Here is a 22,475-nt window from a genome sequence, read left to right as displayed (position 1 = left end):
TCCATTACAATGTCTGAAAGTTATGTGATATAATATGAGAAACACCCTGAGGGTGTAGATGGATGTTTTTAAAGATTTTAATACAAGAGTTGAGATGTTCAATTTATTTGAAAAAGTGGATAATATAAAAAACAAATAAACACGCGTGAGACAAAAGAGTTTTATGTGAAAAACCTTCATACAACGTGCCGGGATAAAATAAAAATAAAAAATAAAAAAAAAAACCATCTTTAAGAACGAAAATGAATAAAATTATAATGACTAGCATTCAATAATGAAGATATTGTTCCCTTTAGACCCAAATGGGTCCTCATAACTTAAAAATGCGTTTGTAGGGTTAAGAGAAGCCTATCTAATATGGGACATCACAATCACTCTCTCATATAAATACAACATTTTCGTTATATACTATGGGATTGTAAGGTCAAATAGACATATATCTCTCATGGGGTCAAACAAACCCCCACACCGAAGTCGATGATCAGTTCTGATACCATTTGTAATAACTCATACCTGACTATATAAATATTGTCCGTTTTAGGCTAAAAGGAACTCTTATGGCTTTAAAATGCATCTACAAGGTTAAGAGAAGTTTATACTTATATATCATTATGAATTTTCTCACTTATCTAATATGGGACATCACAATCATACCCCCTATATAGACACAATGAGGACGTTGTGTCTGCATGGGAGAGTGTTTGTGATATCTCATATCGAATAAGAGAGAAAGTTTCTAATGCTATATAAGTATGAACTTTTTTAACTTTATATACACATTTTAAAGTTGTAGGGACCCTTTTGGTCTTAAAGCAGACAATATCTACATAGTTATGTATAAGTCATTACAAATAGCATCAGAGTCAATCCTTGACTTCAGTGTGGGGGTTTGTTTGATCCCATGAGGGATGTTTGTTTGTTTGGCTCCATAATCTCGTAGGACACAACGAAGACATTATGTTGATATGGGGGGATGATTGTAATGCCCAACATCGGATAGAAGATGAAGTTCATAACACTATATATGTATAGACTCTTTTTAATCTTGTATATGCGTTTGAAAGTTGTGAGCCTTTTTGGTTCTAAAACGAACAATATCTACATCGTTAGGTGCAATCACACCAACACTAATGCATCAGATCACATCAAAACTTCTCAGTTAAATGTGCTTATTGTGATGTCTCATATTGGATAGGGGAGAAAGTTTTTATTGTTATATATGTATGGACTCTTCTCAACCTTGTAAATGTGTTTTAAAGTCATGATGACCCATTTGGACCTAAAATAGATAATATTTATAAAGTTTGGTACAAGTCGTTACAAATCAATATGGGGGTTTGTTTGATTCCCTAAAAGGTATTTGTGATATTCTATATCAAATAAGAGGAAAGTTTCCTAGCATTATATAAGTATAGACTCCTTTTAACTTTGTACATACGTTTTAAAGGTATGAAGACCCCTTCGGACTTAAATTAACAATATTTACATGATTGAGTGTAAGTTGTTACAAAAATTGCAAACAATGATGCTAACAATATATATTGTGAATCCAAATCAAACAAGTTTAAGTTTTTAGTAAAGTTGATAGTTTATTTAAAAGTGGTGCCAAAAGCCCTAAAAGACGATGAAATTAATCCGTACTCAGGTTTTGCATCCTTCAAAACGACGTCGTCCTCCTTTAAAACGCATCATTTTAAGTCTAGCGTTTGGAGCCCACTCTGTGTGGGGATGAAGCAGCAGAGCCAGAGAGAGGGAGATGATGGGGTGTTTGGTTCTCTACAATTCAACCCTTCCGATCAATACCGTTTCAAAATCGGTTACCAATCTTAACGGCTTCAATTTTCCCGCCACCTTCAAGACTTCGTTATCGTTTTCTTCAAGTTCAACGTCTCGATTTACAGTGAATTGTAGAGACAGAACTGGAGAAGAACCGAAACTCTCTGATTCTTCGGCTTACGCTGTCCTTGGGGTCGATCCCAGTTGCTCAGCTGCCGAGCTTAAGGCCGCTTTCAAAGCCAAAGTATGAAAAAAAAATTCAAGAATTGTTTGATTTATTTTGTTTGGCTCCCGGGAAAATGGAAGAAAAGAAAATAAAATTTTGAATTTTATGCATGTTTTTTTTTGCCTTCGAGGCCAAACGGTGGTATTCCACTTTTGGGTTGGGGTTTGTTCTTTTGTTTTTTTTCCCATTCTTTCATTGGGTTCCGAACGGTGAATATTATGTGATTCGAAGTTTAGTTTATTTTCTTTTCCTGCATTTTCTCAGATACCAAACAGAGAATTGATACCTTTTGTGAGCAAATGAAAATTCAACTAAGCAAAGGAGAAGTAATAGGCACAACAGAGTGATGTTTCTGGGATAAAGTAATAAAGAATCTGCAGTTTCCACTATAAATTCTTTTCTTTTCCTACATTTTCTCAAGAATCAAACAAGAAATTAATGTTTCTCTGGCATTAAAATTCGAACATGAAAGAAATGGGGATTGACGCCTTTTTTGGTTTTTAGTACAGGTCAAGCAGTTTCACCCCGATGTAAATAAAGAAGGGGGAGATTCAGACAAGATGATTCGCCTTGTAATTCAAGCATACGAGGTACAATCATATATAATTCAAAGGAAGACACAGGACCACCATGGAGTGATTCATTCTTCTTTGTTTGGTTTCAAGGAAAAAAAACCTGAAAACCTAATAGTTGTAATAGGCTTGATTCAGTTGTCATATTAGTTTTTTCTATTGAGCTCACATGTATAATGTTTGTACTTCTATAACCAGTCGCCATTGATAGAAATTGTTGACTCTAGCGGTTTAATATTGTATGCAGCTGTTATCCTGTTGCAGCCGATCAGAGATCATTGAGAGGTAAACTGAGTGTTCAAGTTCTTGGAATCTAGTAATGGGATGTTTCTGTTGTTTCTTAGCCATATGGTATTGCCATTTCTGTTATATCTTGCTTTCCTCCAAAACTTTTGTTCTTTTCAAGTTTCTAATGGACATATCAGGTTATTGAAAAATTCAGAAGCCACTCACAATAATTTGTATTCATTCCGTGATTGCATGCTCCAAAATCTATTTGCAGATTTCGATAAATTATTCACAAATGAACCTCTGAATTATTCTGGGAAGGAAGCTCCATCTTCTGTCTTTTTTACATGTAATGCCCTTCTGCAGTTTTGTACTCATTATCTTCCAACCTTTGAATAATTCCTTGAACTGGAGTTTTCCCAGATCCTGAATTTGTAATGTTAATCTCTGATGTCAACTGTGCTACTCCTGAATCATTTGAAGGAACTTAATATGTTTTTAGTTCGTTATTTACGTATCAGTTAAGTTACATATTTATGATCCCCACCATTCTTTGAAAATTTTTTGTTCTTAGTGTCGTTCTTAATGTTGGACATGTATATTTGTAGGGAATGTTTAGATCCATTTGATGAGCCGGAATGCGAGGCATTTGATCTCTTTGTTAATGAAGTTCTTTGTGTTGGCAAAGGTATGGTGGCTTCCCTCTAACTTCTACCTTTAACTCTGAACTGTTGATGAACTAGTTCAATGAATTTTGAAAGCATCGGATGGTAGAACTTAGGTATCGAGCTTTCTTCATCTTGCCTGGTCTACTGAGAAACAAAAACCCTGAACTGTTGGTGATACACTCCCTTTCAGGAGTTGTGTGGCTGCAATAGCTAGAAATTGTCTTGCAAGTCCAAAACCCCTCAATTACAGAAAATCATTGCCTGCAGTTCTACATAAAGAGTGAGCATATAGCTTTGTATATCTCATATCGTTATCAAATTCCAGGGATGAAAATAATATTTGTGACAAGCAACAGGGATCTCTGTTCTTGCCTTCTGTTGTGAAGAGGACTCCTTAAGTAACATCGAGTTGATTGAACCCTTGGATTGTTCTGTTGTCATGTACCTGAAGTTCATGAGTTATCCTCATTTAAATTTCTGAGAAGCCTGCAAAAGCATAAATTTGTACATGGATCTCTTCTCACCAACCTTCTAAAAATTCTGCAGGCTGTCCATATTCGTGTGTAAATAGAGCACCTCATGCCTTCACATTTGTTTCTTCAACCGGAACCGCACGAGCAACTTCTCAAGGTCAGCCTAATCTCTATTAAACTCCTGGCCTATCAAACTACAATGAAGAGGATTTTAAAGCCACTATGAACTCTAATCAGGACACGGTGAAGATTACCAAGTTCAGCTTGCAGTTGGCCAGTGCCCAAGAAGCTGTATTCATTATGTTACACCTTCACAGAGAATCGTTCTGGAGGAGCTTCTGGACAGGTAGACACATCTCATCCTTTCTGAAAATCCATGTTAAAAAAGTATAGAGATTTATACTAATCTAGAGCAGCCAGTAAATTAAAACAATGGAGCTTGTCTACATTCCTTAGACTCATGTGAGAGCTTGTCTACTTATGTTAATCCCAGTCCAGTTAACTGATAATCCGGGATCAGCTTATATGTTAAGAGCTTTATCATTAACTTCTGTGTTTATGGTTCATTTTGATTTGCAGCATCTTGGACACACCTTATGATACTTCAGCTGAGGCAGACTTGCTTTATTCGCTTATCGTTAAAGCCAGGTTTGAGAACAACCGGTATCAGAAGCCGAAGAAGCAACCAAAGGGCTCAACCCAACATGTAGATTGGTTTTGATATTTGGATTTCCAGGCTTCATCCCAGAGGCAAAGCATAACCAGTCACCATGCTGATACTGCAACATATGCTAATGCTCCTTGTCATGTAATGAGATGAAATTCAAGTAACAGAAATGCTCTATTCAGTTGCCCAGTGTGTGCCTTACTTCAATCCATGGTGATTAGTATATAGGTATTGGAGAGTAAGCCTTGCGGGCAATATCGGATTCTAGTGTTTGTATGATCAATAAAGAAAATATTACACTCCATTTGACCATTCTTGATCCAGATCATTGGAAGGCAAACTATGAGCCTATTTGGTAACTGTTTTCGAAAACAGTTGTCTGTTCTCGAGAACAAAAAAAAATAAGAAAACATATTTAATAATAAAAAAGTTATTGTTTTTAGAGAATATTTTTTTAGTTGTTTTCACTTATTTTAGAAAATAATTATATAAGCATGTAAAATAATTAAAAATAAAGTACTGAATATATAAATTATTATTTTTAAATATATTAAAAATATTAAATAAGGTTAAAAAACATTTCAGTTATTAAATAGGTTTTTTTTTCTTTTTCTACAAAATATCATAGAATAAATTTTAAAAATGTTTTCAAAAACTATTTTTTAGAACTGTTTTAAAAAAACAGCTATCAAACAAGACTAAAAAACTAAGGTGAATGTTTGATTCTTGAAAAAGAAAATACATAGAAAAAAAAAAAAACTCTTATAAAATCATCTTAAAAGGACAATAATTTCAAAAAATTGTTAAAAAAAATAAAAAGAATTAAAATATTTTTATTATCTTAAATTTTAAAAAATTTAAAAGTAATTTTTAATATCACAAAGTAAGCGCATTTTTTTTTAAAGTTGAATATATTTTATATAGAAATTATCATTATTTATAGTATATTTTTTTTTCCTTTAAATTCTAATATTATAAGATAAGGTGGAGAGGTTGTTTAATGAAATCAACCCGAAACGTCGGGTCGGATGAAGCAAATCGGGTCAAGTTTCACCCATTGAAACGTATGATCCAGAACTCAGGATCCGCCCGTTGATTTTCTCATATAAGATGCCCTCACAGCAGCCGAACCGTACCCTAATAACCGATTCGGTCATTTCTGTCTTGCGTTACCACTCACTCTTTTCGTCGGAATCCGAATCGATCTCAACGTTTCTTCTTCCTATTAGGGTTTTTCTTCTTCCGTGTTAGAAGGCTCGATATTAGGGTTTCTCCTTCTTCGCTAGGGTTTCGGTTTGTTGACGCCCTTGAGTTGAAGAAGAGAAGGTTTTTTTTTAGATTAATTTAGGTAATCACAATGATTCTTTTTCTCTCAATTAATTTCCGTTCTTGGTTTTATACGGGGGGAACGCGGGGCAGAAATTTGTTTGGTCCTGTCATTCGTTTGGGGTGCTCTTTGTTTAATATGTTTGGTTGCTGAGCAGATGGTGGCATTGAGGGTTTGAATTTTGGAGTTTTGTTGTTTGGGACCCGAGAAAATTAGAGCCTCTCATGAGGCTCAACTGAATTGGTATAAGTCAATAGTTGGGTTTTAAATTTCCTGGAACCCCCACGAGGGAGTGGTGCTGGTTTTTCAGCTAGGTTTTTTATTTTCTTGGAAAAATATGGGATTGACACTGGTTCTTGAGTCGGGGTTTGCATTTTATTGGAAAAATATGATAGATTGGCTCTGATTTTAGGTAGAATCTTGCGGTTTCTTGCAACCCTACAAGAATAGAGTAGATTTTTGAGTTGGGTTTTGGATTTTCTCCAAACCCTGGAAGATGGTGGCACTGATTCTGTTTTTGACATTATTTACAAGTTTTGTTTGCAAGTAATCTTGAAAGTTTATTCACTGAAATTTCTGGTTTTGAGATTAATGTGGAGTCATTAATCATGACTGTTGGAAACTGTATCTCTCAGTTTTTATGGTGGATGATTTCTTTGAACTTCTTGTTGCTTGTTATCGTTATTGTTTTCAGTGACAGTTGAATACTGTTAATTCCATTTTCTTTCTTGTACCTTTTAATGTTGCTGTTTACACTATTCTAATTACTAATGTAAAATCTTTTCCATGTTTGTGTCCTTCAATATGCAGGGTCACCCATTTATTCTTGACTTAAGGAGATCTTGAACAAAAAAAACTTTGTCCAAATCGGAAAACAGAGATGGAAGACTGGGGTAACATGCCTTTGCTATATAAAGTTTTGATTATCTTTGTGATAATCATAATTTCTTTAGCATAAGCATATTGCTGAATTTTATATTTTAATGACAAGCAACTACTTGAAGTTGTTAGATATTTTAACATGTCAAAAATGATTGTTTGTGACAAATATGATTCAGATGAAATGTTTTTTCTTTTTCTTTTTTTGATAGGCTAATCTTTAGTATTATGCAAGTCCAAGATTTTGAAATACACAGAGATTGACATATTTGATTCATATCCTTTTCTAGGAAAAGGCTGTCAATTTCCTGAAACTAAATAAGTCCATTAGATTGGCTCAACTTGGTAACTACTAGCAAGAGGCAGTCGGGGGCCGTGGGGGTGGTGGTGGTTTGGTAAATGAAAAGTTTCTGATGTAAAGTTAGGTTTTGATATCATTTCAATTACCACCATTTCCTTTGAAAATAATTGTTGTATTGAGGGCCAGATCTGCTTTGGTCATATGTTATAACTATTAACTCCATAGGCAAAGTAATTATTTCCAAGTGGTGATGTTTGCATAGAGGTAGGTAGGTTAGGCTACATTAGAGCACAAGATAAGGTCGGTGGTCTTTTCTGGAATCAGAAGAAAAATATAAATTTAATCTTTCTAATTAAAAGATTACAACCTTTTAAGCTTTGCAGTGAGTTTGTTCTTTACTTTGTCTTGTATTCAATTTATAAAGTCTAATGCTATTGTTTCAGAGGATGAGCCAATTACACCTCTTGGAAAAAAAGAGGAACCTAAGAATAAGTGGGATGATGAAGATTTGGATGATGATAATGTGAAGGAGTCATGGGAGGATGAAGATGATCCTGCTCCGGTATTATTAAATTCTATTTATGTTCTTCAATTAGATATTGTGGCTGAAGTCTGTTTTCATCTGTTCCTTTAATCATATTTATGATAAGCTTTGACTAGATATATATATACACTCTGCAAACATCCTGTATACCTTGGTGTATAGCATCCTTGTTTGTTATTCACAAAATTTACCCTTTTAAATCACTAGCATATGTTGTTTTACACATCAACTGGCGAATGAGACTATATTTTTCATTGATATGCCCTTTGGAATGTGTATTAGCTAATAAATCGGGCAAAATGGTTGTGTTTATTCATCTACTGAATTTGAGTGCTTGAATGTTTTGTTGAATTATAATTATGTCATTGTCGTTGTATCTTTCAAACCACACAATCATTTTCGACCATATACTCTGCCACCTGTGGTCCTGTGTCTCACTTCTATCTGAATGAGTTTGGGATTTAGACAATTAAGAATAATGTGAGAATCGAAAACCCCAGTTGTGTGTGGAGCTGTTTCAGATTTGGATTTTTGTTATTTGTTTGATTTTATCCTCTTGTTGAAAGTTTTTGGATGCATGTAGTCAGTTTAAATTACATATGGGCGGTTTCAAGATAGTTTGAGTTAGATGTGCGATGAGGCCAGGTTTAATATGTTCAATTAGGGTTGGGAACATGGATTAGAGAATTCTATATTGCAGTTCTGGTGTTTGGCCACTTTTTTCACTCATGATGGAGTAACATCCTTGTTAATTATGGTTCTCTAAAGTCGATTTTAATTCATGTGATGTGATCAGGCACCTGTAATACAACCTCCTGCTGAAAAGCCTCCCAAGAAACCTGTGGAAAAAGCTACTGAGAAGAAAGGAAAAGCTGTTGAAGCAGTAACAGAAGTCACACTAGATCCTGTAGCAGAGAAAATTAGACAGCAGAGGTATGAATTTGATGCATTCATTTCTTCTTGTATACAGCTAGTTTTTACAACTTGTAGTTTTACATTTATATCACTTGATGCTTTAGGTGCACATGAGTACTTGTACATGGAAAGCTGCTGCATTGCATATACATCATATGGTTGTTCCATATTTTGATAGATAACAATTTAGCAGAAAAAAACCATGAGTATGGTGGTCCATACTCATGCAAGCATACAATGCTATGAGCTTAGACACAACCACTTGCCCCAAGTGGGTACATGCAGGTTTATCTCATGTCAATTAAAATGTTTAAAAGCTGGACTTGGCTGTTCTACCCTAGGGTCAGTTGAATGCGAGACCTGTACAGTTGAATGTGAAAACTGAAAGAGCATCATCACTTGGAGGGTATACTGACCATTATGTCCTCCCAAAGGGGAAAAAAAATTGGGGGTTTGTTGCAATGTATTTATGTCAGATTAAGAATTTGAAATTCAGCCCCGATGCAAAGATCATCAGATTCTTAGTATTCAATAGACTATGTATAGGAACTCTATCCACTCATACATTAACAATATTTACATAACATGGACTTGCTTTGATGGTATTTGCAGCCTAAGAGGTAGCTAAAGATGTTACTTTTGCACTTCTGGTTGTACTGTTTTAGCCTTATAGTTAGGTTATGCAAGGGCTTCAGATGAGTCTTGGTCCTAAAGCGTTCCCTTAGCTACCCTTTTTTTTTTTTTTTTGATAAATAAGCACAGAATATATTAAGGGGCAAAAAGCCACAAAACATACATGAAGTATACATAGCAGCCTGAATAAAAAAATGTAAAAAACACCTTACCAGCCCTTAAGTGGCTGCTAGCCACTCCAAAAAGCCTAAGAGCGAAGAGGACTCCTCTCCAATATACACCTTAGCCCAATTCCACAAATTACATACAAAAGAATTTTTGAGTTTCTGTATAGCTAAAGAACCCCCCTTAAAAGTTAATCTATTCATTTCCTTCCATACCGTCCAAAAAATACACAACGAAATGGAATTCCAGATCTTTTTCATTTTTTTCCCCACAAAAAGGCCCCTCCAACTAAATAACACCTCTTTGACTGTCTCTGGGAATACCCACTGAACCCCAAACAAGGCAAGGACGATCTCCCAGAGGACCCTGGCCACTATACAGTGTAAAAGAATGTGATTTACATTTTCCTTTTCACAACCACACAAAAAACAGCAATTTGGGAGCTGTCACCCCCGTTTTTGAAGCCTATCCAAGGTGAGAACCTTCCCCCACGTGACCTCCCAAGCAAAAAAAGCACCTTTGGTTGGGACCTTATCCACCTAAATGCACTTATTCGAGAAGGCAAAGGCGTTGGGAGCAACCAGCAGAAAATAAGCGTCCCTAACCCCAAAAGTGCCATGACCCCCTCCTTTCCATAACACTGAATCCTCCTCTGAAGATATCCTGAAGCCCCTCAACATATTAAGCAAATCTCCTATCAAGTCCAGCTCCCAATCATTAAAATCTCTAGAAAATCTGAGATTCCAACCTCCTTGACCAAGGCTTGAGTCCCACACTTCATTGACCGTTGCATTCCTATGGACCGCCAAGGCGAATAACTGGGGGAAGTTTTGGGACAGCGCCGCATTGCCACACCAATGATCAGTCTAGAACTTGGCTCTAGTCCCATTACCCACCTTAAACTCTATGTTATTCCAACACCAATTTGCCTACTTCATAATCTCCTTCCAAACCCCCACTCCAAACGTCCCGCGAGCTTCATTAGTCCTCCACCCAAAGCCCTCTTGGCCATACTTCACCCCAATCACCTTCTTCCAAAGATTTTCCTTTTCAAAGGCAAATCTCCATATCCATTTACCCAGCAAGACCTTGTTCAAGAAATCAATCTTCCGTATGCCTAGACCACCCTTCTCCTTTTGAGTACACACCACCTCCCAATTGACTAAGTGGACTTTCCTTTCCAAGCTTCCTCCTTCCCAAAGAAAGTCTCTTTGTAATTTTTCAAGCCTTTTTGCGACAATCTTGGGCATTCGAAAGAGGGACAATTGGTAAATAGGCATGCTAGCCAGTGTGCTCTTAATGAGGGTGATTCTCCCGCCCTTAGAAATATATTGTCTTTTCCACAGGGCTAATCTTCTCCTCATTCTCTCTTCCACCCCATCCCACATAGACATAGCCTTGTGATGGGCTCCAAGGGGCAGCCCCAAGTAAACAGTGGGCAGAGACGCCATTCTACACCCTAGCTCCACTGCCATTTCCTCAATCTCTTCTACTTCCCCAACAGGAATTAATTCGCTTTTAGCTAGGTTTATTCTTAGGCCGGAGGCCGCCTTAAACCAAGCCAAAATCAAGCTTAAAGAGGTAAGATGCTCTTTCCTTGCTTCGTAGAAAATGATTGTATCGTCAACAAAAAGTAAATGGGAGACATTCGTCTCCATCCTCCCTCTCCCCTGAAGTCTGCAGCCTGAAATGAAGCCCCCATCAACAGCCCTTCTTATTAGAGCACTTAGCACTTCCATACCCAAGACAAAAAGGTAAGGAGCAAGAGGATCTCCTTGACGCAGCCCCTTGGTGTTCGAGAAGAAACCTGCTGACACCCCATTGATCAGGACAGAAAATTTGGCGTTGAAATACACCACCAAATCCACTCCATCCACCGAGACCCAAAGCCCATCTTATGCAAAACCTTCATGAGAAAATTCCAATTGATGCTATCATAGGCTTTTTCAATGTCCAATTTACAAATCAGCCCTTTCTCTTTACGTTTATGCCAGAAGTCAATCACCTCATTAGCAATAAGCGAAACATCCAAAATCTATCTGCCCCTCACAAAGACATTTTGATCTACATAAACCACCTTTCCTAAAACCTTCTTCAGCCTATTCGCCAGCACCTTGGCCAAAAGCTTGTACAGTCCCCTTAAAAGGCTGATGGGCCAGAAATCCCCAAGGTCCTCAACACCACCTTTCTTTGGAATGAGAACCAAGAAAGTGGTATTAAGACTTTTGGCAAAGGATCTTTGATCATAAAACTCCTTAAACAAATCCACAATCTCCTCCTTCACAAAGTCCCAGTAGGCTTGCCAAAAAGCGACTGTGAACCTATCCGGGCTTGGAGCTTTATCACCATTCATTTCCATCAAGGCAGAGTGGATTTCTTCCTCAGTGAAAGGCAGCTCCAAAACTTCAGCTTCACGGAAATTTAGACGTTGAAGGTGCAACCCCTCAATGTCAGCTCTCTAGCCTGGCTCTTCTGAGAGCAATTGTTGATAAGCATTCGCAATTCCCTCCCTTACCTCCTGATCCTCAGTCATCCACACCCCATTAATCTTAATTCTATCCAGGGAATTATTTCATCAATTGACATTTTCCATCCATTGAAAGAAGCCTGTATTCCTATCCCCTTCCTTTAGCCACAGCTCCCTTAACAATTGTCTCTAATGGGTTTCTTCCAGTAAAACCCACTTTTTATAGGTTTCCTTAGCTTCTTTTTTCAGCTCTGTTTCTCCTTCTGAAAGGTTCCTTTCACTTTCCACCCCATCCTAGTACTCAACTTGTTGCAGAGCTGAGTTTTTATTAACTTCCAACCTTCCAAACACGTCCCTATTCCAAACTTTGATTTTTTGCTTCATCTCCTTCAACTTAGTGGCCAGTCTAAAACTGGCCCTCCCTCTCACCCCAGACCCCTGCCACCATCCTTGAAGAAGGCCCTTAAAACCATTAACTTTAAGCCACATGTTTTCAAACCTAAACGGGGAGGGGCCCCGCCTTAACCCACCACCCTTCAGCAAGATGGGAAAGTGGTCTGAAGTGGGTCTAGGCAGCCTACTTTGGACAACCCCACTGAATTGATCAAGCCAGTTCTGGGTCACTAGGAATCTATCCAGTCTAGCCCAAGACTGATTATTCCTACCCCCACTCCAGGTAAGCACACCCCCTTGCAAAGGAAGATCAAGTAGCTCTAGCTCGTCGGAAAACCTTCTCATTACACCTGTTAGCCTTCCCTGACTACTCCTTTCCCTTTGGGAGAGGATGACATTGAAGTCACCCCCTAAACACTAGGGATCATCCTAAATGCCTCTGATTGCCCCTAACGCCTCCCACAAACAATCCCTATCCTCTCTAGAGAAAGGCCCGTACACACCTGTGAAAATCCAAACTAGCCCATCTTCCACATTCCTAAGCCTACAGGAAGTTGAGAAGTGTCCCACCTCCATCTCAAGCACATCCAGGGTCCTTTTATCCCAACAGATCAATATCCCTCCCGCAGAGCCATAAGCATCCAGGGCACCCCAGTCTAGAAATCTACCAGTGCACAAACTCCTCACCACACCCTCTGACATTGCCTGAATTTTCGTCTCCTGAAGACAGAACAAGTCCACCCTCTGACTTCTAATCAAGGCCTTAATCACCTTTCTTTTAGAGCTATCGTTAGCTTCACGCACATTCCAACTCAAAAGCCTTAACTTCATTGGACTTCCATAATTTGACACCCTCTTCCTTGCATACCACATTTCTGCTCCCCCCCCCCCCTCCCCCTCATAGGTAATGGAGCACTCTAGTCTTTTTAATTCCCTTTCGAATTTGGATTTCTCTATAAGAGTTTTGCTATGAGCTCTCTCCCTTCTCTTTCTGATTTTAACCAAAAAATCCAAAATGTCTTTCTCCAATCCCTCTGTCAGAAACCTCAAGAATTTACTGAACCTAGCTAGATCGCTTTCCTCCCAACTGACCTCCTCCCAACCTTTTACTTCTTGTGGCATAGTTTGAACTAAGCACAACTCCTCTCTACTTTCTTCATTGCTGCCATTGTTAACCTCCATCAACTCCCAACGAGTAACGGTCTCATCCTCTGTAGCCCCCGGAGCATTGACCAAGCGAAGCGGGGTTTCCCCCTAGACTTTCTCCCAACCAGCCCTAGAAAAGTCGTAATACTCCCCCATTGGAGTCTGATCGGAAAAAAAAAAAGGGAGAAGAGAACCCAGAAGCCAACATTCCATTAAAAGTGTTCCCATACCTCAATGCTTCCTCAATTAGTGCAAGGTCAGTCTTCGATCTCTCCTCAGAATGGCGCTCTTCCTCAATTTGCTTCCGTAGGCCATCCTTCACCGGGATAATAGAGATTCCAGGGTCTGGACCCCTCAATGAGCTTGGGCCAGACAAAACCAAGGGGCGGGCCACACCAACTTGGGCTGGGGTGGGCCTCTGCAAACATCCGACCCAGGCGCCACAAAGGACTCCTTTGCCTTGGCCCACCCAGGGTCCTTCACAGTTGTCAGCCCAAAAATAAGCAACCCAGCCTCAATTGAGGTAGACAAAACTGGATCTGGCCCAGAGGGCCCAGAAACCAGATTAGTACACCGTGGGTCCTTTGCTGGGCCTGGCTTAGAGGGCCCACCCAAAAGCTGCAGTCCTCCATGGGGCCTATCTGACAACCCGTCAAGGCTCCGAAGATGATCCAAAGGGCGCCCCTACCAGCTTGTCTGCCCCCACGTCCCATCGGTAGACTACAACTGGGCCTCGAGCCTTTTGAGTTATGAATGTTAACTTGATTACTGAGCTTGACCTTCATAAAAGGTTGAGCATTTGACTCCACATGAAGACACTCACCTCCAGATATCTACACCCTCAGCCCAAAAAGGAGTGGGGGCATGGGTAGGATGTAATGGGATAAGGTGTAGGGCTCCTTGTTTGTGTACTGACATTTATCCTTTTCTTCAATCTATAAAAGAGACCTAAAATACGAATCTTCTTGTCATCAATAAGGTGATATTAGAACTCGTTTCTTCTTTCTTCCTGTAGTCCTTTTGGAACTTAGAAACATTCAGTATAAACTTGTGTAGTTGTATATTTATGCATTTTGTCTGGGAAACCACTGGTGTAGAGAATCTGGTGCATAGTACAGAGGTTACTCACATATGTGAGATTTGGTTGGTAAGTTAGTGACCTGTATGCATATCTTGTGCAGTATTCCATTATGAATGGTGGACAAGGTTTGGGTATATTTTCTCACATTAAAGGAGGTTTGTTTTAGATATTAGATCAATGAAAATGCTCCATACCATTTGAATGATGATGATGTCTTATTCTTTCTACTGCACCAGTATGGAAAATATGTCAAATGTTGTTTAAACTAGTTGATTTGATATTAGATGGTATTAATTGAGGAGTTGTGAGTTGACCATGGGGAACTAGAATGAAATGTGTTGAACTTGTTAGATGATTTTTGACACATGGGTTTATAAAAGTCTTTTTCCCTCCTTGAAGAGAGAAAAAGGAAATATTATGAATGGAGAAAGGAGTACAGTGGAGGATGAGCAATCCTTCAGAAATGTTTTGGTTTAATAATGATAATTTTTTTTTGGGTCCTGTAACAGGCTTATTGAGGAAGCGGATTATAAATCCACGACAGAATTGTTTGCTAAGAGAGGTGATGAGAAGACTCTTGATAATTTCATTCCTAAATCTGAAAGTGACTTCGTAGAATATGCGGAGCTCATTTCTCATAAGCTGCGATCGTATGAGGTGTGTTTGATATGTTTGATTATCTGGTGTTTGGTGATACAGCTGGACAGAATTATGACATGGCTATGATTTATGCTTCATAATGCAGAAAAGTTTCCACTATATTGGATTGCTCAAGGCTGTAATGAGACTGTCAATGACTTCCTTAAAAGCAGCTGATGCAAAAGAAATAGCCTCATCTGTCACAGCAATTGCAAATGAGAAGCTGAAAGCGGAAAAGGAAGCCAATACTGGTAAAAAGAAAATTGGTATGTATCTGTTGATATGCCTCTTCTTATTTGAGTAGAAAGTATTGCTGTCTTGCAAATTTATGTTCTAGAGGTGATTGTTTAATCCCTTTAAAAATAAAATAAAATCAAAACCTCCTTTAAATGCAGAGATAGGTAACAAGATTTATAAATGTTATAAAAAGCCATCAAGGTTACCCATAACCTTATTTGTAAATTTGTTTGCCCCAAAACAGAGGTGCAGATTATATCACGTATAAGATTTTTAAAAAAAAGTATAAGCCCCTGTTTATATTATGATACCTCCAACACATGTGATGGCTAATTTTAACCGTTATTTATAATTTTTTGGTTTGGAAAATTCCTTATGTATTGTCAATCATTAGTGTAGAAAATTTATGCATGCACACAAAGCCATCTCACCTATATTTAAGACAGTAAATACTAATTAACACTTTTTATCATCCTGTTTCTATTTTTGTTTATCATCTCATGCTGGCTTCTTATGGGAACATCCTCTCTTCCATGCAGGAAGTGGTGTGATTAAGAGGAATCTTTTGTTTCTTGTTGTTTGCCTTTTGTTTCTTTTTTCCTTCTTTTGCTGGGGTCAAAATTAAAGTAAAAAAAAATTAATATAATTAGTAAATTTTGTCATACCATGATAGTAGTGTGGCAGAATAATTGAGAGCACGGGTTTCACATGGTCACTTTTGTAGCACAGTAACAAGGCCACATATCATAGCCGATCAGTAACAGGTTTTATTATAAAATTTGGACACTTCACATTCTTTAAACTGGACCCAAAACAAAACATGAGGATTTTAGGCCATGTTTGGCAATTGTTTTTGAAAACACTCTCTTCTGTTCTTTAGAACATGAAACAGTTGTATAACTCGCAAAACATGGTTAGCAAAACAGAAAACAGTTTTCTGAGAATTTGTTCTAAAAATGAGTTGTTTTTTAGAACAAATTTTAAGTGTTTTCAGTTGTTTTTTGTAGAATGATCTCAGCAATGAATGAAGACATGAATAACTTTGTAAACTTCTATATCGTACATAAGCACATAGTACCTTCTTGGAGAATAAGTCGGAAAAACTATTTTTCATATTTGAATTTCCAAACAGAATTTTATTCTTAAAAACAATTAAAATTTGTTTTGAGGAAAAAAACAGATTTCATTCTTAAAAACAATTCAAAATTGTTTTTAAGAACTGTTATCAAAAACTGTTTTTGAAGAAGACCTCAAAACATTCCCTTATTTCATAATATAATGGAAAATTTTGAACAAATTTTGTTGATCTGTAAAATTATTTACTTGAGGTAATTTATCTCATGCTTTTACAAAAAGGAAAAAGGCAGCCATTTGATATGCCAATGTGATTAAGGGCATGGACTGGTGGCGAGTGTGAGAACCATTGGGAGAGTGAAAAATCAATTTCTAGTTATGACTGGATTACATCAATGGTTTTTGCATTGATATGGACAATTTTGCTATGTATATGTGGATTGTGGAGTGAAGTGAGATACTACATTTTGTTTTCTGATGATAACCATAATCCCTTGGGCAAGGATTAGTTCTAAGCCCAATCTTCTGGAGAAAAAAACTTTTGAACCTCAGTGTTTGATGACTATAATATGGTATATCAGAAGGGTATTTTATTGTAATTGCCGCCCTTCCCAAAGCACTTTGGCTGAGTAAGGGCCAAATGATCAGTTTGAGAATTGTGGAAGATTCATTAACTGTGGCAGATTTCTTAGTCGTTTCTTAGGACAATCTGTTTAGAATGAGGGCTTATGAATTGCAAACTAACAAGTGACTCTGAATTGCTCTTTTGGTGGCTGTGTCCAGGTGCAAAGAAGAAGCAACTTCATGTTGATAAGCCGGATGACGACGTAGTTGTTAATGCTTATGATGATATCGATGACTATGATTTTATGTGAGGGCTCGGAAATTCTGTATCATCTTGTTTTACCCATTTATCCAAAAAAAGAACCAAAAAAAAAAAAAAAAAAAAAAACTTGGATCCTGTGTCTTGAACTTTTGAAGAAGAGATACCCAATTGTCTGCGAATTCTCTGCAAATGTTGGAGATGATTTGAGTGTGTGTCAATATTGCGGTTTGTTGAATAAGAGGATGTTTGAGCTGGTCCCATATCCGTATTTTTGTTATTTGATTAATGATCACACTCTAGTTTCAGATGCTTCTTCTGTCCACATGTTTGTCCGCACACCAATTATTATGATGCATTGGATCATTCAATATATATGATTTACTGACTTGAGAATTACACTATCTTCTCCCTTTGTGTTCATTGTTCCCTTTTCTTTTTTCTTTGTTCCTTCTCATTTAAATGCTTGTTATTCGGAGATGAGGAATCCAAATCATCTTGACATGAATAACCCTTTGTTTTGCTATCAAGAAAACTAACTTATGCATGGGAGGGTCTTTCCCCAGGACTAGAAAGAAGGGGATTGTTCACAAAAATCACCCCAAACAATTGGTACTGTGGGAACAAAAGGGTATGGAGAACGTTTACACTGAGCACAATTTCCCTTAATGATGATTGTTCTCTGTGGAAGAAACAAGGAGCAAAGGGATTCAAGCATTCAATCATCCGTAGAGTCTGAAATGATCCTACCATGAGGGTAGGTGAAGTTGAGATTCATTTCACTCTACTTCAACTTTGCTTTAATGAATTGGAATCAAGGCATTGGAATGAGACCAATTGTTGGGTTAGTCACATATGTGAATAGAATATAAAGAGGCAAAGGCTTAGTCTCACCCTACAAGGTCCTAGCAAGAGCCTCACACTCATGCGGGTGGAAATTCTCTATTATGTGTTAGGAAAATGCTATAGTACCATAATGGTACCTGTGGAATAAAAGATCCAAACCGTTGAATATGTATGATGAGATTTAGATTACTGAACGGGAGATGTTTTTGTTAGGAACTGAAAAAGTATAGTTCTATATTGTAACAAGCCCATTTGTATTATAATGTAAGGGCATATGCTGATAAAAGTGTGGCATAACCTCCATGTTTCAGCAGAAAAAGGAAAAGGAAAATGAAAGAAAACCAAGACAAAAATAAAGGAAACCAAATCTTGTTGGATTAGAGTTAAAATTGTGATACATACAACCAAAACAGAGGGACGACGAAAGACTACTTTGAAATCACTTTCATGAATCGATTTAGAGAGGAAAAGATGCTCGCTGCTTGGCCAAAAAAGGAAGGGCCCTTCTCGGACTTATCTTGTACATCTCCGAATATTATCTGCAAAAGATTCATAAGAAAATCCTTAAATTACATTTAACATTTTAAAACTGGCTTCAATAGCATTTATAAAGCCATTAGCAACCTGATCTTTCCACCATATATGAAGCTTTTAGAGCCTATCTGTTTATAGATTTGTTGTTTCTTTAAAAACCCTTTTCCCCTGATGCCAAGTGAGTCTTTAATACAAAATCAGAGGAAGCAAAAAAGTTGCTACTCTATCAGAAAATTTTCTAGGCAATAGGAGAGTCAGAAACCTAAATATAGAATATGCTGGAAAATTGTGAATTCTATGTGCATTGATCATATGACTTAGGTTGGACCTCTTCTTGTGACTCAATCGTAGAAATTTGGCAACCACTAACCTCAAGTTCTTCAGCATCAGGACGGCTTATTTGTTCTTTGGCTAGCAGGTAACGGTTTGGCCTGTCCTTATCATCATAGAACACCTTCCATGATCTGGTAAACAATCAGAAAATAGAAAATCAGATGGGGGGTTTTCTGAATGGGCTCAACAACAGCACATAGATTATGGCTGAAGATTTCAGGATCTTGGTCTAACCGTCCAAGCTAGCCCGAGGTAAATGAAGATCGGGCTAGGTCAGAAATACATATTAAAGAAACCCAGCATGAAATCATATTCAGGTTCTTATACATCTTGTGAATTATACTCAGATAAAGGCATTCTCATACATAAATGAGATATTGTGACCTTCATTCAGCAGAGTCTAACAGAAATAGCCCTACAAGCCCAGGAGATATTGGCAATCCAATAAAACCAGAAAAAATAAAGTGGGGATGGTTCCTTACCCTGGATAACACCTAAAGACAGCACCAGCAGGCAGAGGTCTCATGGAGTAAACCACAGTAAAAGTGCTGCACAACAAATGAGACACGGTTTAGCATTTTACTGTGATCATAGAGATAACAATTCTATAATGAAACTAGCTTAAGATATGCATCAAACATTTTAATACGCTTAAGAAATGCATATTAAAAAAATGTAAAATACCGCTTTAATGTAATATTGAACTTAAAACTATCAAATTTAGGTTGCTTTTTAAATAATTTGACATGCCCATGAAATGACAAAACAAGGACAAGAGATAGATTAAAATGAAGTTGGCCATTGTTGCAAGAAGCACCATAATGATAGTTTATTTGACCTAATTATGACAAATGGCAGTAAAGTTTTGGTCTAAATAACCCAACTGATTAAGACAAGAGATTGCTGGATTGAGTTGAGCTTGGATTTAGAAAGGGGAAAAAGGGAAAAGAAACAAGATGCAAACAGATAAAGGATAATAGCAGACATAAGAATGAAAAGATTACCTTAAAAAATAACGCCGTAGCTTCCGCACATTGAACCCAACTCCAACATCCTCACTGACCAGACGGGGGTTCCACATGATGAGAGGCCTTGGCTAGCAATAAATCAGCAATGAGAAAATAATAATAACAATAAACCAAAAGCAAATATTAGGAGATAATGATGACCAGATCCTCCACTTTGACCTTTCTTTTTCTTATTATGTATCCTTCTTTAGATAAGCATATGAGACACAATCAGAATTATAGCGTATAAAAGGATACAGTGCAGCAAAAGCTCTGTAAGTGTTCTTCTTTTAACTGCTAAGAGCCTAAAAAATATCCAATATTGGGTAGTGCGCTTTCTAAGTAATTCCTAATGGAATAAATTAATGCAGTCAAGATGATAAAAATAAATAAATTAATAATGCTATTCTACAAATGAAAATTAGAGATGGGCGGGGTTTCTTTAGAGTTAGGCATTAATACATTTCATCACTAAGTTCCAGAAGGCATGAGGTGCTATCCACTAACAAAAGAAACAAATTTTGAGTATTGTTTCTGATAAGGACTGAGGATAGGTTGATACCGGATCATCCGAAAGATTAGATGCAATTCGCTCTACATATGCCAACATCTGATAGTCAGGAACAACATGACACAAGCTCATCTTCAGCTCTACAGGCTTCCGGTCACTCAAACTGTCAGTGAAATGAGGCAGAAGAATTACATAACAGTAGGCAAGAAAACTTAAACATTAAACAACAATCCAAAACATCTTTTACATTTTGCATATCAATATCCTACTATCTTAGAAAACATCCACAGACCGGGGCTAACTATGGAATATCATAACCACAATGACCCAGTGGTATGGTTGATTCCACTTTGGTAGGAAATGTACCATACCATACAACCTGACACATTTGAAGAATACTTTCCCAAATTAGATGCTTATAGGAATTTTATTTACCTGGCGAATCCAAATGCAGCATCACCGCCAGCGATACTTTAGAAGTGCGGCAGCACCAGCATCGGGAAATATGGCTTTCACTCTCTAACAAAAAAGTAAATCATGAAACATAGCAACCAAGGTTGAATGAAGTATAGGTAAAAAATAAGTGTTGTAATGGCATGGCAACAAAGAGAAGTGAAGTTTATTATTCAACAAGAAATTATAGGATCCATGACAATTGATAAAACAATTAAAAGCTAAGGGTTTGATTGGGAACTGTTTTTTAAAAACACTTTTTTGAAAACTTATTCTGAAAATAGGGTGTTTTTTAATAACATATTTTAATTATTTTCAGTTGTTTTCTAAGAGCTATTTTAAAAGATAATCATACAAATATGAAGAATGATTGAGAATAAAGCACTACAGACAAAATTATGTTTAAGAAATAGTTGAAAACACAGAAAACTGGTTGAGAATATTGTAAATTCCAAATAGACTTTTGTTTATAAAAACATCAGAGAAACCGTTTTAGGAAACTATCCCAAAACTGTTTTTTGAGACCTATTCTTGAAAACGTTCCTAAATAAACCCTAAGACATCTTAGAAAACAAAAGACTTCTAGAGGGCTGGTTGTATGAATATGGAAGCATTGCCAGTTTGCTACCTGGGGGCCCTCTATTGAAGAACCTCATATTTCAGAATACTAAAAAAATTTAACCTAAAGCAACATTCTAGCTAACCTGACATCCTGTTTCTTCAATTAGCGTATCTATGAAAATCCTTGACAGTTCCCAGAGCTCAGCTTGGGGCCCCTTCATCATCAGAAACTGCAATTGTGGTATCAAGAGTTCAACCTGTAGAAAGGGGAAAAGAAGGAAGGTTTAAAAGATGCAAATGAACGAAATTAATTCCAGATTGAGACTAAAGTCATATCTAACACAGTTCCACCATAACAAGTTTAAATTTAATTTTTCAAGTGTTAGGAAACAAGGTAATGTTAGCCAAACATTTGATAAATACAAGCTGAAAACTCATTTCCCGTTATCCCATACTCTGAACTTAAACAAGAGCATCTCATTTCAGCAACAATATGCCTTCTTATATCAAAGACATGTTCCAACTATCCCACTCCCTAAGGCTTCTAATACCAGGTCTGCAAAAACAAAAAGAGAAAGAAGAAAAAAAAAGGAAGACATTATATGATAGAACTTGTTTCGATAGGCCAGATTTGTGAATCACATAGTCTTGCTGTCCTATACCGTTTTCTTTCAATTACTCAATTAGGCCTCCCAAAGTTGTTTTCAACGACACCAAAACATGGAAGAATGAAAATTGATTCACTTTCTAACAAAGAGACTGTTTATTTTTTACACATACTATGGCTCTCATTCCTCCTGAAGATACAAACGAGGCACTTGCTTGACCTGATTGCCGGACTGCACCCTCCAAGTCAGAAGGCAAGCAGCTGAAACATAAATGAATCCCGTCAAATGCCTTAGGCTACATAACATGAGGAGAAAGCATCTAAACATAATCTATCTGCCCATCTACCCTATCATACATAAATTATAATTTATGTAATTGACTTGAGGC

The 22,475-nt window shown here is 37.3% G+C and overlaps 2 protein-coding genes and 1 pseudogene across 3 annotated transcripts; 2 read left to right on the top strand and 1 right to left on the bottom strand.

The window, feature by feature from the left end:
* Nucleotides 1-1,730: 1,730 nt before the first annotated feature.
* On the top strand, nucleotides 1,731-4,922 carry LOC117929796 (chaperone protein dnaJ C76, chloroplastic-like). Of its 2 annotated transcripts, none has more exons than XM_034850206.1 (7): nucleotides 1,731-2,020; nucleotides 2,512-2,592; nucleotides 2,822-2,859; nucleotides 3,411-3,490; nucleotides 4,017-4,100; nucleotides 4,181-4,289; nucleotides 4,523-4,922. In XM_034850206.1, the coding sequence occupies exons 1-7, from the start codon at nucleotides 1,757-1,759 to the stop codon at nucleotides 4,662-4,664; spliced, it is 798 nt and encodes a 265-aa protein (XP_034706097.1). In that variant the 5' UTR covers nucleotides 1,731-1,756; the 3' UTR covers nucleotides 4,665-4,922. The 2 variants fall into 2 exon arrangements, with proteins under 2 accessions (XP_034706097.1, XP_034706098.1); XM_034850207.1 differs by having other exon boundaries at nucleotides 1,942-2,020; nucleotides 2,507-2,592.
* Nucleotides 4,923-5,745: 823 nt separating this feature from the next.
* Nucleotides 5,746-17,636, top strand: LOC117930826 (eukaryotic translation initiation factor 3 subunit J-like). Its single transcript, XM_034851577.1, has 7 exons — nucleotides 5,746-5,958; nucleotides 6,748-6,830; nucleotides 7,561-7,679; nucleotides 8,458-8,594; nucleotides 14,971-15,118; nucleotides 15,207-15,366; nucleotides 17,195-17,636. The coding sequence occupies exons 2-7, from the start codon at nucleotides 6,818-6,820 to the stop codon at nucleotides 17,284-17,286; spliced, it is 669 nt and encodes a 222-aa protein (XP_034707468.1). The 5' UTR covers nucleotides 5,746-5,958; nucleotides 6,748-6,817; the 3' UTR covers nucleotides 17,287-17,636.
* A 679-nt stretch (nucleotides 17,637-18,315) lies between these two features.
* Nucleotides 18,316-22,445, bottom strand: LOC117930600 (annotated as a pseudogene).
* Between the last annotated feature and the right edge of the window lie 30 nt (nucleotides 22,446-22,475).

Source organism: Vitis riparia, chromosome 14 (assembly GCF_004353265.1).
Source record: "Vitis riparia cultivar Riparia Gloire de Montpellier isolate 1030 chromosome 14, EGFV_Vit.rip_1.0, whole genome shotgun sequence".
NCBI classification, from domain to species: Eukaryota; Viridiplantae; Streptophyta; class Magnoliopsida; order Vitales; family Vitaceae; genus Vitis; species Vitis riparia.
This window is presented reverse-complemented; position numbering and strand designations above follow the sequence as displayed.

Coding starts and splice junctions, on each gene's coding strand:
- LOC117930826 (XM_034851577.1), top strand. Junction 8,595..14,970: donor GAGAAAATTAGACAGCAGAG/GTATGAATTTGA, acceptor GTCCTGTAACAG/GCTTATTGAGGAAGCGGATT. Junction 15,119..15,206: donor ATAAGCTGCGATCGTATGAG/GTGTGTTTGATA, acceptor TTCATAATGCAG/AAAAGTTTCCACTATATTGG.
- LOC117929796 (XM_034850206.1), top strand. CDS start 1,757: ATGATGGGGTGTTTGGTTCTCTACAATTCAACCCTTCCGATCAATACC. Junction 2,860..3,410: donor CGATCAGAGATCATTGAGAG/GTAAACTGAGTG, acceptor GTATATTTGTAG/GGAATGTTTAGATCCATTTG. Junction 4,101..4,180: donor CGCACGAGCAACTTCTCAAG/GTCAGCCTAATC, acceptor AACTCTAATCAG/GACACGGTGAAGATTACCAA.